Consider the following 13,967-nt stretch of genomic DNA (forward strand, 5'->3'; position numbering starts at 1 on the left):
TAATGAAGCACTGACCTGCTAAACCAACAGGTTAACAACCTTATTAAAATATAGACAAAGGATTTTTACATGACATTTTACTGTCTGCTTTTTTAACAACAGTGTAAACCTGTTTATTTGAAATAGGTAAATACTTCAATAAAATACAGACAGTTTTACCAAATATTCTTGGGAATCGAAATTGAAGAGGCAGAACCTATTAATGATTAAACACTTGAAATAATACAATCCAAAGAACATTCTCAGCTACATAGGACTGAGTTACAATTTCAAAATACATCTCATCCTAAAATAAAAATGCTGTTCAAATACTCTGTAAAAGCACAATGTACAACTTGCACCATCCATGCAGCTCTCTTGAAATAAAAGCTATTCAGATTTAAACTGATCAAGCCCAGTTAATCTTAAATTATCAAATTTTAATTATAGAATTGCTTGGTTTTATGCTTCAGTTACATCTGCAAATAGGATTTTCAAAATATTTAATTATGGAATTATTACTGTTGTGATTCAGATGAATGAAGTTGAATTAATTGCTTCTGCTGTTTGAATGTAGATTATTTGAATGATGTAACCATATGTGATGTAATTTGATGGAGGCTTCCAGTAATCACCAGTTCAAACTTACGACTGGTATAAACGATACTGGTTATGTACAGAATTGAACAGGGTATTAGGCAAGCCATTCAAACTTTGGAGCTGAAAAGGAGAGTGCACAATATTGGAATACAGAATAGATTTCATGACTGAGGAAAAACTTGGCAATCACAAATAGTAAGTTGTGAATCTTTGTGAAGGCTTTGCTGGACTGACAAAATAATAGCATTTTCGGTACAAATAAAAAAAGGCTTCTCAATTATTGAAGTAAAATCTCAGCAGGTATATTCACATAACTTGGATTTTCAAATGGTTTCCTGTATGCTCCTTGTTTCAAAAAATGTTTCGTGAACATGTGTCACTGTGTAATCGTTGAAAAACCATGACAACAGCACAGATTTCCTCACTAGTCCTGCATTGGTATCAAACATGTGCAAGACAAACCTTGCAGCCAGAAGTTACAGCAGTTACACAGTGGAGTCACCTTTGCATTTAAAGGACCACACAAAAAGTTGAGGATGGCAGAGGGGTACTCTAGGGTGGCCCCACAGTTCAGCGAAGGGTCCCTGGTCCCTGGTCACTCTCCCCCAGGCTGTGTGGGTAAGGCGGGAGGTCCTTTTCACCAGCGATGGTAAGAGGAGGCACTCCCGCCTGAACAAGGCATCCTGGCTGGAGATGGCAGAGGAGGTGAGTAGCCGTGGGGCCATCCGGTGTCAAAAGGTATGCCAACCAGGCCCGTCTAGGCCTCGTGCGCACAGGGTACGACCGCCAAAGTCATCCACAGCCAAAGGGCTATCATATCAGCAGCCTTCCTACAGTCCGGCTACTAGTGCAGAAGTGACACCACTGAGGAGTATCCGCAAGCAATTCCAAAATGCATCATGACACAAATGGGTCTGCATGGGTGACACAACAATGTAGAAAGGCCGAAAACAAAATCGTCTTCACTAACATGTGGGTGGCACAGCGGTGCAGCAGTTAGCACCGCAGCCTCACAGCTCCAGCAACCCAGGTTCAGTTCTGGGTACTGCTTGTGCAGAGTTTGCAAGTTCTCCCTGTGGCCTTGTGCATTTCTGCCGGGTGCTCTGGTTTCCTCCCACAGCCAAAGACTTGCAGGTTGATAGGTAAATTGGCCATTATAAATTGCCCCCAGTGTAGGTAGGTGGTAGGAGAATGGTGGGGATGTGATAGGGAATATGGCATTAATGTAGGATTAGTCTAAATGGGTGGTTGTTGGTCGGCACAGACTTGGTGGGCCAAAGGGCCTGTTTCAGTGCTGTATCGATCTATGAATACGTGTGTTGCTTTTACTGCGTGAATGAAATGCGCCAGCATGTACCGATCGTGGCTCCTCCCATTACATCATTGGCCTTTCAGAAACGCCAATGTATAGAATAATATCATTGCCATGCCAGTATCACTCATGTGCGTCTCCACGGATGCAATAATATAGACAATGGCTCAGTATTCTGCTGCCAGTAACGGTGGACGCAAAGATGTTGCAGAGGCAGAGGATGCTGTGTGGCGTACGGAGCCCACGGTGGTTCCTATGGCCTGGAGAACCTTTGATCAAAGAGGCGCTGCTGTGCATCCCTAGCTTGCTGCTCGCCCTGCATGCGGTGCCTGGATGCTCTCTGTCCTCCCATGTGCCTTTCCTGCTGTAAATTCTCAGTGTCCTCATCGTCCGAGGATGAGTTCTGCTCATGTCTCTCCTTATCTTGCAAGGCCTCCCCACTACTGAGTGCGTAGTTGTGCAGAGCACAGCAGACAGCAACAATGCGAGCTACCCTTTCCGGCCTGTACTGCAGGTCACCACCTGATCTATCCAGGCAGCAGAATCGCATTTTCAGCATGCCGATTGCCTGCTCAATGGTGGCTCTTGTAGCTCCATAGCTGGCATTGTATCTCTCTTCTGCAGCAATGGTGGGGTGTCTCACTGGTGTTAGAAGCCATGTATGCAAGGGGTAGCCCTTATCTCCAAGAAGCCACCCCTCCATCTGAGCTATTTCAGTGAATTACAATGGCAGCTGGGACTGGTGTGGGATGAAGGCATCATGGCAGCTGCCTGGAAAGCGGGCACAGATTTGCATGAATCATTTCCAGTGATCACATACGAGCTGCACATTGAGTGGAAGCCCTAACTGTTTATGTATTCAGCTGGTCGCCCAGTGAGAGCCTTGATGGCCACATGGGTGCAATCGATGAGCCCTAGCACCTGTGGGAATCCTGCGATGGAGCCAAAACCAGTGGCCCTCTGGGCTTGGCTTTCAGGGTCGGTCATGAAGTGGATATAGTCACCAGCCCTCTGGAACAGTGAGCCCCTGAAATGATGCACAGGCGTAGAAATTGAGAGCTGCTGTCACTTTGAGGACCACAGGCATAGGATGTCCCCCAAAGCCCCTGGGCTGCAGGTCATCATTCAGCAGGGCACAGAGATGGGCCTCTCTCGACATCTGCAGTTTCCTCTGACATTGGCGCTCTGTAATCTGCAGGTATGTAATGCGGGACCTGTAGATGCACGGCAATCTGTAGTGGTGAGCTGTCCTTGGGTGCTGCTGCTCACGACTGGGGGTCTCGATGTGTGCTGCAACTGCCTGTTGGTTTTGCCTGCGGTGCATATGGGTCCTCTCAAGGAGCACATCAATGAATATAGGGTGAACCATTCCCATCTTAAAGTTGCTATTCAACTCAGTTTCATCAATTCTTTGATAGTTCCTGAAAGGGCAGAGATTGATGTTGAGTGGTACATCAATGCTTTCATGCAGCAACTATGTGGCATGGCATGGCATTGCCCGTCTTAGCTCTCACTAAGAGTGGCACCGCATGACCACATAAAGATTATACAAGCTGCATCGATTAGCCCACAAGACATATAAGCTTCACACGCCTACCGTCTCTGGCACTCTCCCCACATACGGGGTGACTCAAGTGCCATTGCTCCTTCACTGACAGAGGCAATCAATGGCACAATCAATGCCAACCATTACGAAGGGCGGAATCGCACTGGCTCCCTTCCAGTATGCAGAGTGGGACCCCTGAATATCCCCCCCCCCCTCCCTTCCAGTATGCAGAGTGGAACCCCTGAATATCACCCCCCCTCCCTCCTCCCTTCCAGTATGCAGAGTGAGACCCCTGAATATCTTTACTTACCTTCGCTGGCGAAAACTTCTGCCTCTGATGACCCATCGGCTTTTCTGTTCGTGAACAGGACGCACGTGACGGCTACCTGTTCAATGTATAATGTGGAAGTGTGGAGCGAGGGGTGGCAGGCTACATAATCAGGAGAGATAAATACCGTTTTGAATATAGTAATTGGGATGCTGCTGCCGGGCAGTGGGGGAGCTGCACTGAGGTCCCTCCACCGCCGACAATATCCAGCTGGTCATTCTCAACATTGGGGATCGAGGCGGGCCTCTCTCCGCAGAATTTTACCGGTCGCCGCGATTCACGGTGTTGAGTGGCCGGTAAAATTCAGCCCATGTTGTGTGCTCAAATAATAATGCCTGGAAAGAAATAAGTGGAAGATTCATTTGAGTGGCTGCAGAAGCCAAGGGATGAAGAAAATAAGCATGCTTAAGAAAAGAGCAGCTTTCTCTTATGGGAAGCGGTGGTTGGAAATTCAATGATTATTGTATCTTACAGCTTGAATTAGAAATAGATTTATACCTGATATCCAGACTTACAAATTTTAACTTTTCAGTTGGTTTTCAAATGAATTAGACAGTGAATATCAGCAACCTTTGTGACACTGTCCTGCAGACAACACTAAGGTATGAATAACGTGTTACACAGACTCTAACCACTGTTTGATTCCATCACAACAAAGCTGTAGCAATTGTACAATTGCTCTCCTAATATAAAAGTTAGAATAGTTGAGTGTATTACCCATGGAACAATCATAGCCTGTCCAGGTAAGGTCACAATTGCAGGTCTTTGTATCTGGTTGGAATGTCCCATGTCCTGAACATTGGTCTGCACAAGCTGTTCTTGGAGTCTCGCAGTTTGATCCACCCCAGCCAGTGGCACAATGACATTCTCCACGAACACAAATTCCTCGTCCAGAACATGTTGAGTCTAAGCAGTCCACTGAAAAATAAGGAGTACCAACCAGCTTTAGAGCCTCAAATCTATTATACTCAAACTGTTTTTCAAGACCACATCAGATAAATAGCAAATACACAAAATCTTGTTTTACTGTCACATAAAAACACTCAGGGTCATAACGACATCAGTTATCATCATACTTATTTAAAACAAAATTACTTGAGCCACAATGTCAGCCATACAGACACTCTGAGGTCACAAGACAGTCTGCCCCCCAGCAATTGTGTTCAATATGAGTGGTTAATTTGAGCTGTATTAGATCTGAAAGCTTTTCAGATTCAATGCACAACATCATTTGCCTCCAGGAAATACTGCTTTACAGAAAAAAAGGGCACAAAGTAAACTAGCAAGAAATATAAAAATACAAAAGCAGATTTTAAGAGCTTCAATAAGTATGCAAAAGGAAGAGAGTAGCGAAAATAAACATGGGTCCCTTAGCAGTTGAGACAGGGGAAATTCTAATGGAGAATAAGGAAATGGCAGAAATAAAAACAAGAAATGCTGGAAATACTCAGCAGGTCTGGCAGCATCTGTGGAGAGAGAAGCAGAGTTAATGTTTCAGGTCAGTGACCCTTCTTCAGAACTGGAGTTCCGATGAAGGGTCACTGACCCGAAACATTAACTCTGCTTCTCCTGCCACAGATGCTGCCAGACCTGCTGAGTGGTTCCAGCATTTCTTGTTTTTATTTCAGATTTCCAGCATCCGCAGTATTTTGTTTTTATTCCCTATATTCTGGACTGGTCCCAGTGGATTGGAAGGCAGCAAATACAACATCGTTATTCAAGAAAGGAGAGTGAGAGAAAACAAGGAGTTACAGGTCAGTTAGCCTGACATCAGTCAATAGGAAAATGCTGGAATCCATTGTTAATGAAGTGGTAACAGGCACTTAGAAATTCATAACAGGATTAGGCAGGGTTTTGTGAAAGGGAAATCATGTTTAACGAACAGAGTTTTTTGAGGATGTAACTAGCAGGATAGATAAAGGGGAACCAGTGGACGTATTATATTTGGATTTCCAAAAGGCATTTGATCAGGTGTCAGATGAAATATTGTTGCACAAGATAACAGCTCATGGAGCTGGGGTATAATGTATTAGCATGGATAGAAGATTTGTTAATGGACAGTAAACAGAGAGTAGAAATATTTTCAGGTTGGCTGGCTGATACTAGTGGAGTGCCACAATGATCAGTGCTGGAGCCTCAGCTATTTACATTCTATATTCATGACTTAGATGAAGGGACTGAGTGTAATGTATCCAAGTTTGCTGGCGATACAAAGCTGGGTGGGAAAGTAAGCTGTGAGGAGCACACTAAGAGGCTGCAAAGGTGTACAGACAGGTTAAATGAGTGGGCAAGTAGATGACAGATGGAGTATAGTGGGAGGCTATCCACTTTGATAGGAAGAATAGAAAAACTGAATATTTTTCAGATGATGAAAAACTATTAAATGTTGGTGTTCTGAGGGATTTGGGTGTCCTTGTATATGAAACACAGCAAGTTAAAGTGCATGTACAAGCAATTAGGAAGCCAAATAGTATGCTGGCCTTTGTTGCAAGGTGTTGGGGTACAAGGTTAAGACAGTCTTGCTACAATTGTACAGGGCTTTGATAAGATCATTGGAGTTCTCTGTACAGTTTTGGTTTCCATAAAGGAAGAATATACTTAGAAGCAGTGCAATGAAGGTTCACTAGATTGATTCCTGGGGCAAAAGGATTGTCCTATGTGGAGTCATTGAGTAGCATGGGCAATACACTCTGGAGTTTAGAAGAACGAGAGGTGATCTCATTGAAACATACAAGATTTTGAAGGGGCTTCACAGGGTATACACTGAGAGGCTGTTTCGCCTGGCTGGGGAGTCTACAACTAAGGGGCATAGTCACAGGATAAGGCGTCACTCATTTAGAACTGAGATGAGGGGTAATTTCTTCATTCAGAGGGTTGTGAATCTTTGGAATCCTCTACTTTAGAATGCTGTGGATGCTCAGTTCTTGAGTGTATTCAAGGTTGAGATTGATTTTTGGACTCGAAGGCAATCAAGGGATATGAGGAACAAGCAGGAAAGTGAAGTTGAGACCCATGATTAGCCATAATCTTATTGAATGACAGAGCAGGTTTGAGGGGCTGTATGGCCCACTTGTGCTCTTATTTCTTATATTTTTATATATAACTGAAAACTTCTGTGGGAAAAGGCCATGCACAGAAAACAATGTATGAACAGCATTAATATTTTTTGTAGTTATGTTGCCAGGGTGTTCTGGAAAGCAGTTCTGGGTATTTGCAGTTATTCCTTCTTGACGATGCTGTCCAGCAGACATTACAAGGCAATTTTTTTTGTGAATGTTGCATTTTTCAAGGTGTGTGATGCTACTACAGATGAATTTTCATCTCTATTTTCCACTTTTCAAAGTGGGTATTTAAGGGAAACTTTTCCAACTCTGTGTTGCTGGCAAGAAACCTTGCGAGGAGTGTATACGGGACAAACATTGTACATGATTCTAAATCCTATTCTAAGTCTCTTGTGCTTCTACAAGATCACTTCTCAATCACCTCCTTCAAGCTTTCTTAGATCACTCTCAGTTAGTCAGGTTTTAAACTTCTTCAATTGTAAATTAAAACATATTCTACAACCCCACAGTAAAAAGCATAAAAGACTCAAGGTTGGAAAAATTTGCATTGAAGAGCACTTTTGACAATTTGTCACAAACGCCATTACTTTTTAAATGAATATGTAAATGGTAACGCATACATCTACTCTTGGTGCAATATCTGCCAGAGGGAAACATAAAGACATGAAGCTAGATGTAAAGGCCTTAAGATAAATTACTATTCTTCAAACATGTGCATTTTCTGGATCTGGACAGAAAATTGTACAACTTGCTGACATTGAAATTGGAAGACATTTTAAATACATAAAAATTCTGATTAAGCTGCTTAACTATCCACAACTCAGCTAAAACAAGATAAATTAAATGCATGATACATTTCAACTTCTTCAATTTTATTTTTAACAAAAGGTTTGCACAGTTCTGGTCTCCATATTACAAAAAGGCTACAGAAGCACTGGTGAAGGTGCAAGAAAAATTTACAAGGATGATACCATAACCGATGAAAAGATTGAACAGGCTGGGCTCATGTGCAGATTTTGGGTGAGCACAAGATCAGGAACTTTACTGTCAAACCATCTGCTCAAACACTGCCCAGACTGACACATGGGCCGCATGAGCTATGGCCTTCATTTAAATGCAACCAGTGAGCTGCAGGCACCAAATGTCTGCACTGTTGCAGCTTATTGTTGCGGAGGGTGGGAAATCAGTCAGCTCTCACGCGGAGTTGGTCAGCAGGTCGAATCTGAGGGGAGGGAACGGTGGGGATGAGGAGAATGAACTCACTGGCAGTGAATGGAATTCACCAAATAAAAATTAAAGCTTTCTTCAGCCTTATATTTTGAGTGGACACTTTAAGGCCTGTCAAAAATTGCAATGCTATAATTGAGATCAACTTCCATTCAGGGCCAGTGATCACTCTAGCAATGTTGAAGCAGACTTCTACCAACACTGATGCTTTAATTTCCCGATGTGTTCAGTCGAGCTCCTAACACGTTAAGAATAATGAGGAACCATACAAGTTTTAAATGAAAATCACCTTGAATCTGAGATCATATAATGACTAAATCTCTTATAAATACTTAAATATTCAATTTTCCAACTTTATAAACTCCATTAGTCATGTATAGTGATCTAATTTCTGGCACAGAAATTCATGTTTTTTCACTATCTCACTGCAGTTATTTAAAGAAAATGTATTTTTCTGATACATTGAAAGTTGTCATTCACGACAATTTAACTTTTTTTCTGCAACTGAATAAGTTGACGTTCATTATAAGTTATAATTTAATTTGCACTATTATTTTTGACCTTCAAAATTGTGAGGGATCTAGACAGAGTAGATAGAGAGAAGCTGTTCCCTTTGGCAGAGAAATCGAAAGCCAGAGGACATTGTTTTAAGGTGATCGTTAAAAGAACCAAGGTGACATGAGAATACTTGTTTTATGCAGTTAGGACCTGGAATGCACAGCCTGAGAGTGTGGTGGAGGCAGATTCAATTGCAGCTTTCAAAAGGGAATTGGATAAACTCCTGAAGATAAAAATGTGCAGGGTTGCAGGGAAAGGGCAGGGTTGTGGGACTGGCTGAATTGTTCTTGCAGAGTGCTGGTGCAGACTCGATGGGCTGAATGGCTTCCTTCTGCTCTGTAACTATTCTATGATTCTATGTCCTGAATTTTTCCCTTGGTGGACAGGAGCCATCCACCAACAGAAGAGTTGGTGGCGATCCCGCCCCCCACCGAGCCTGGGGATCCAGTCTGGATTTTACAGTCTCCAGGCCCTTAATTGGGGTGGAAGTCCGCCTAATGGAGCTGCTGGCTAATCAGCATGTCAGCAGCTCTTAGTTCCAAAACCGCCACCAGGAGCAGTGGTCACTGCTGGGTCTACACCCAGCTTCAGCAGGAAGACGAAGGATGGCCCCAAAAAGGTGAGTTTTTGGGAGCTTGCGGGGGGTGATCAGTCGGGCCCTGGCGTGACAAGGCGGGGATCGATTGGGGGGGTGGGTGGTGGTGAGAGGTGTGCTGGGCATTGGGGGTGGTTGGGGCACCCTGTTCCTCATGGAGGCCCCCACCACCAGCCCCCCCCCCCCCCCCACAGGCTGTCAGAAAGCCGCCTGCTTTTGTCACGTGGCTTTTCTCAGGCCTGGGCCGTCCAACTGTCTAAGGGTAAAATCCCCGTGGTGGCGGGCAGAGGCCCTTATGTGGCCATCAATTGGCCATTTAAGGGCCAAGATTAGCCTGGGGCGGGTGGGCAGTTTTCTGCCGCTGCTGACTCGCATAAAATGGCGGTGGAGGCAGGAGCGGGTTGGGAAGGCCCCCCCGAGCCTCCCACTCCATTTTACGACCCCCTCAGCCCCCCAGCACCAGCCCGCTCTTTGGAGGGAGGGCGTAACATTCTGGCCTATGGTTCAGAGAGGATACTTGGTGATAATGTTTGACTATTGCCCCTCTTGCCTCAAACAGGTAATAAAAGTTACAGCTTGAAGGTATGGCAGTGTAGTGGTCATGGTATTGGACTAAAAACTCAGAAGTTGTGAACTCAAATCTCACAATAGCAAATTATCAAATTTTGGAATTAGTGGGTTAACATCAGAAAAATGGCCATGGAAAAGTACTGGATTGTCATTAAAAAAAACTGGTTCACCATCACCCTGTAGGAAAAGGAACATACAACCCCACCATTTTGGCAAGGCCATATTTATTGCCTATCCACAGATGATCTGAGAAGGTGGTGCTGAGTCTTCTCCCTGAACTGTTTTGTCCTTATGGTGATGGGATTCCCACAATGTTGGTGGTACATGTAAGAATCTTGAGAATTCCCTACATTGGGTTTTCTTGCTAATTAATGAAAACTAACTTAAATGCTATGACTGACTGTACATTTCTTTAATTTCACTGTTATACTGAATCTTATACTGAACTATATGTTTAAACCTGCTTGTAATATACTCTCCGTAAAAGTGGCTGAGAGGTAACTTGATGGGGAATTGTGGTTTGGGTTTCATTGGCAAAATGTTTTGACCCTGAAGGCTTTGAAAGGGACCATATTGTAAAAGGGTAAACTTCAGCAGAAATCAGGTAGAGTGTGAAATCAGGCAGCCTGCTACATGAGAACGAAAAGATAAACACCTTAGTAGAATCTCAAAGGACCAAATGTGGGTAGAGCCAAGACAAAATAGCCAAGTACCAAGGCCACTATGTTTTCCATGCTTTGGTCAAGCACTAGCATTGACATGTTTACGAGCTGATAAGGGTGTGGGAGGTGAGAGATCTTGAGATTCTGACCTGGCTTTGATGGGCAGATGGATAAATGATATCCTTTGTAATTGGGCCAATCAAATAATAGTGAGATAATGATTGGGTTAAATTGGTCTCCAAAGGCTTTTCTGTGTAAAGAAAGTATGAGGAGTTTCCCCCAGCACAGATATTGTACAGGTATTACAATAATCAGAGGGTAGTTATGTGGAGATCGCACTTCTACCCAGGGTGTAATGGTTGTGCTTTGATACCACTGCTCAGACATTAGTATGTGTCAAGTTTTACTCATGCTAAATAAAATATAACCACTGTCACCAATAAAGGTTATCACTTTGAATCATCTCAGAGCTTGAGAGTGAAGTGGTTAAAGGGTTGATTGACTCTGATACCCTAAATTCCAACATAGGGTATTTCAGGATTTTGATTCAGTACTGATGAAGCGACAGTGGCATGTCTCCAAGTCAGAATAGTGTGACTTTGGGGAGAATATGATGGTATTCCCATGATCTTATTGTTCTTGTCCTTTTTGGTGTATAGGGGTCATAGAGGAGGGAGATGTTGTCATAGTAACTGTGGCAAATTGTTGCAGTGCATCCTGTAGATTGTACATTCTGTAGTTACAATGTCCCAGTAGTGGAGTCAATGGTTATTGAGTCCAATGTAGAGATACTGATCAAGTGAAAGGCAAGTGGTGCTTATTCCATCACACTCTTGACAAGTCTTGGAGATAATGGAGAGGCTTTAGGAATCAGGAAAAAGGAACTCGTCACAGAATAATCAACCTCTGACCTGCTGTTTTAACCATGCTATGAATGTAGCTGGCTCAGGATGTTGATGGTGGGTGGTTAGATGATGTTTGTATCATTGAAGGTCGGGAGGTGGTTAGATTTTTTTCTTGTTGGAGATGGTCATTGGCTAGCACTTTTGTGGTATGAATGTTATCTGCCACTTGTTAACCCAAGTCTGAATGTTATCCAGGTCCTGCTGTCTCTTGGCATTTCTTCGCAGACTAAGATTTTGGGAAGGTTGTACTCATCGGTTGCAGGCCCGCTGGTGGCTAGTCAGGCCTATCCGTTACCGGCAGATTCTCCCACAGTGGGTGCAAGTGAAGGTGTAGTCGCTGCTGGGGGCAAATAGATCTATCCTTCTCTTCTTTTTCTCTTTCATGCTGGTTCTTCGCTCTTGCTGCTGGGGGCAAATAGATCTATCCTTCTCTTCCTTTTCTCTTTCATGCTGGTTCTTCGCTCAGTCTCAAAGGTGTCTGTAGCCCTCTTGATGTAGCATCTCCAGGCATCAGGATCTATGGCCTGCGCTTCCCACTGGCGATGGTCGATATGGCAGACAGAGAGGGACTTCTTCAGAGAGTCCTTGAAACATTTGCATGCAGCCCCTCTGTTCCGTTTACCAGTGGTTAGCTCTCCATACAACATGATCTTGGGCAGGCGACTGTCGTCCATCTGGGCAATGTGATTGTCCCAATGCAGTTGGCTTTGCAGGAGGATGTCCTCGATGCTGGTGATGTTGGCTGTTTCCAGGACTTCAATGTTTGTGATGTGGTCCTGCCAGTGGATCTTGAAGATGCAGCACTGGTGGAAGCGCTCTAGAAGGCGTACATGACAGCGGTTTAGGACCCATTACTCGGCGCCATACAGAAGGGTGGTGAGGGCTATGGTTTTGTACACTTTGAGTTTGGTCTGTGCTCTGAGGCTGTGGTTGCTCGACACACGGTTGTAGAGTCTGTTGAATGTACTGTTTGCTTTTGAAAGCCTATAGTCCATTTCCTTGTCTATGGTGGCATCAAAAGAGATGACGCTCCCCAAATAAGTAAATTGCTTGACGGCATTCAGCTAGGTTCCCTCGATGACAATGCTTGGTGGTCTATATTCTTCTTGGGGTGCAGGCTGATGCAGGACTTCAGTTTTCTTTTAACTGATTTTTATTCTGAAGAGTTGTGCCGCCTCGGAAAAATGTGTTGTTATACGTTGCAGGTCTGACTGACTGTGGGCCAGGAGGGCGCAGTCATCGGCGAAAAGAAGTTCACGCATGAGTTTTTCTTGTGTCTTTGTATGAGTCTGAAGACGCCTGATGTTGAAAAGGCCTTCCTCAGTCCGGAAGCGTACGTAAATTCCCTCCTTAAGGCCCTTGTTGCCTGCTGCAACATCATGCTGAAAAAGATGGCGAATAAGGACGGGCCCAGAACACAGCCCTGCTGTACTGGCTACTTCCTTATCAGAGGAGTTGTGAATAGAATAGAATGGAACATTGTGGAATCATTATTGTTATTGATCTTATGATTGAGGGAAGCCCATTAATGAACAAGCTAAAGATGATGGAGTCCAACATAGTGCCTTGAGGGACTCCAGTCACTGGAGGATTTCCCCTTGACCTGAATTGACTTCAGTTTTAGTAGGGCTTCTTGATGCCATATTCGTTTGAGTGCTGCCTTGATCTTGAGGGAAGTTAACCTCCACTTCTCTCTGGTAATCAGCCCTTGTGTGCATCAAGGAGGTGATGAGATCTGGAGCAGAGTTTTGATGGAACCTGAACTGAATGTCAATGGGCAGGTTGTTGTAAGTGTCACTTTTGTTGATTCCTTCCATCGCTTTGCTGATAATCAGTGGTCGGCTGATAGGGCAGTATAATTGGCCATGTTGGATTTGTTCTACTTTTGCTGGACAGGGAATACCTAGCTAATTTTCCAATTCTCAAGTAAATGCCAGTACTGTGGCTATATTTATTAGCTCAGATTTTTAGGCCAAAGGAATGGCACTCACCGCTGACCTTGAAGAAAGCTGCCCACAAAGATCTAGTGATTTCTGTGGTGTGGATTGCCCCCTTCCAGACATTAATCTGACATTTAGGGTTGGATTTTAAGAGCCCACCACCGGTCTCAGCGGCAGGCTCAAAAAATGGCAGCCCGCGAGCCGCTGCGATCTCCAGCGCGGCAGCTCATTTAAATAGCGGGGGCAGTGTCCTCCCCCTCAATCATGTGGAGGGGACGGGCTGTCCATCACTGGCAATTGCGTCAGCTGCCTTTGCGCAGGCGCAGATGCCATCTTTAAAGGGCAGCCAACCCTGCCGGCAAATTTAAATTTTTAAAGTGAATCCTGCTCAAAATTTACAAAATAAAATTGTAACGCTCCTTTCCAACCACCAAATAAAAATTACATTAGGTATTTGCCTTCCCACCCCCAAAAACACTTAGCTTTAAAACATTACCTTCCCTCCCAGACTGCACAAAGTTTAAAGTGCACCCCTTCCCACCATCCTCTACACTCATTTCATTTATTTGACCCCGTCCCCCACCGCCCCCACACTGGAAATCTTAACTCCTCCCTCCCCAACAGTGTCACGCCGGCTTTCCCCAGGTGGGAAATTGAAGGCATGGGAATGCCGGCCACTGCAC

The 13,967-nt window shown here is 44.3% G+C and overlaps 1 protein-coding gene across 1 annotated transcript in view; it reads right to left on the reverse strand.

Moving 5' to 3' along the window:
• Positions 1-13,967, reverse strand: part of tenm4 (teneurin transmembrane protein 4) — a 537,020-nt gene that overhangs the window by 192,141 nt on the left and 330,912 nt on the right. Inside the window, exon 11 of the mRNA XM_068033916.1 lies at positions 4,483-4,683. Within this exon, the coding sequence (XP_067890017.1) occupies positions 4,483-4,683 (201 nt within the window). The remainder of the gene's footprint in view (positions 1-4,482; positions 4,684-13,967) is intronic.

This window comes from Heterodontus francisci, chromosome 6, assembly GCF_036365525.1.
Source record: "Heterodontus francisci isolate sHetFra1 chromosome 6, sHetFra1.hap1, whole genome shotgun sequence".
Classification (NCBI taxonomy): Eukaryota; Metazoa; Chordata; class Chondrichthyes; order Heterodontiformes; family Heterodontidae; genus Heterodontus; species Heterodontus francisci.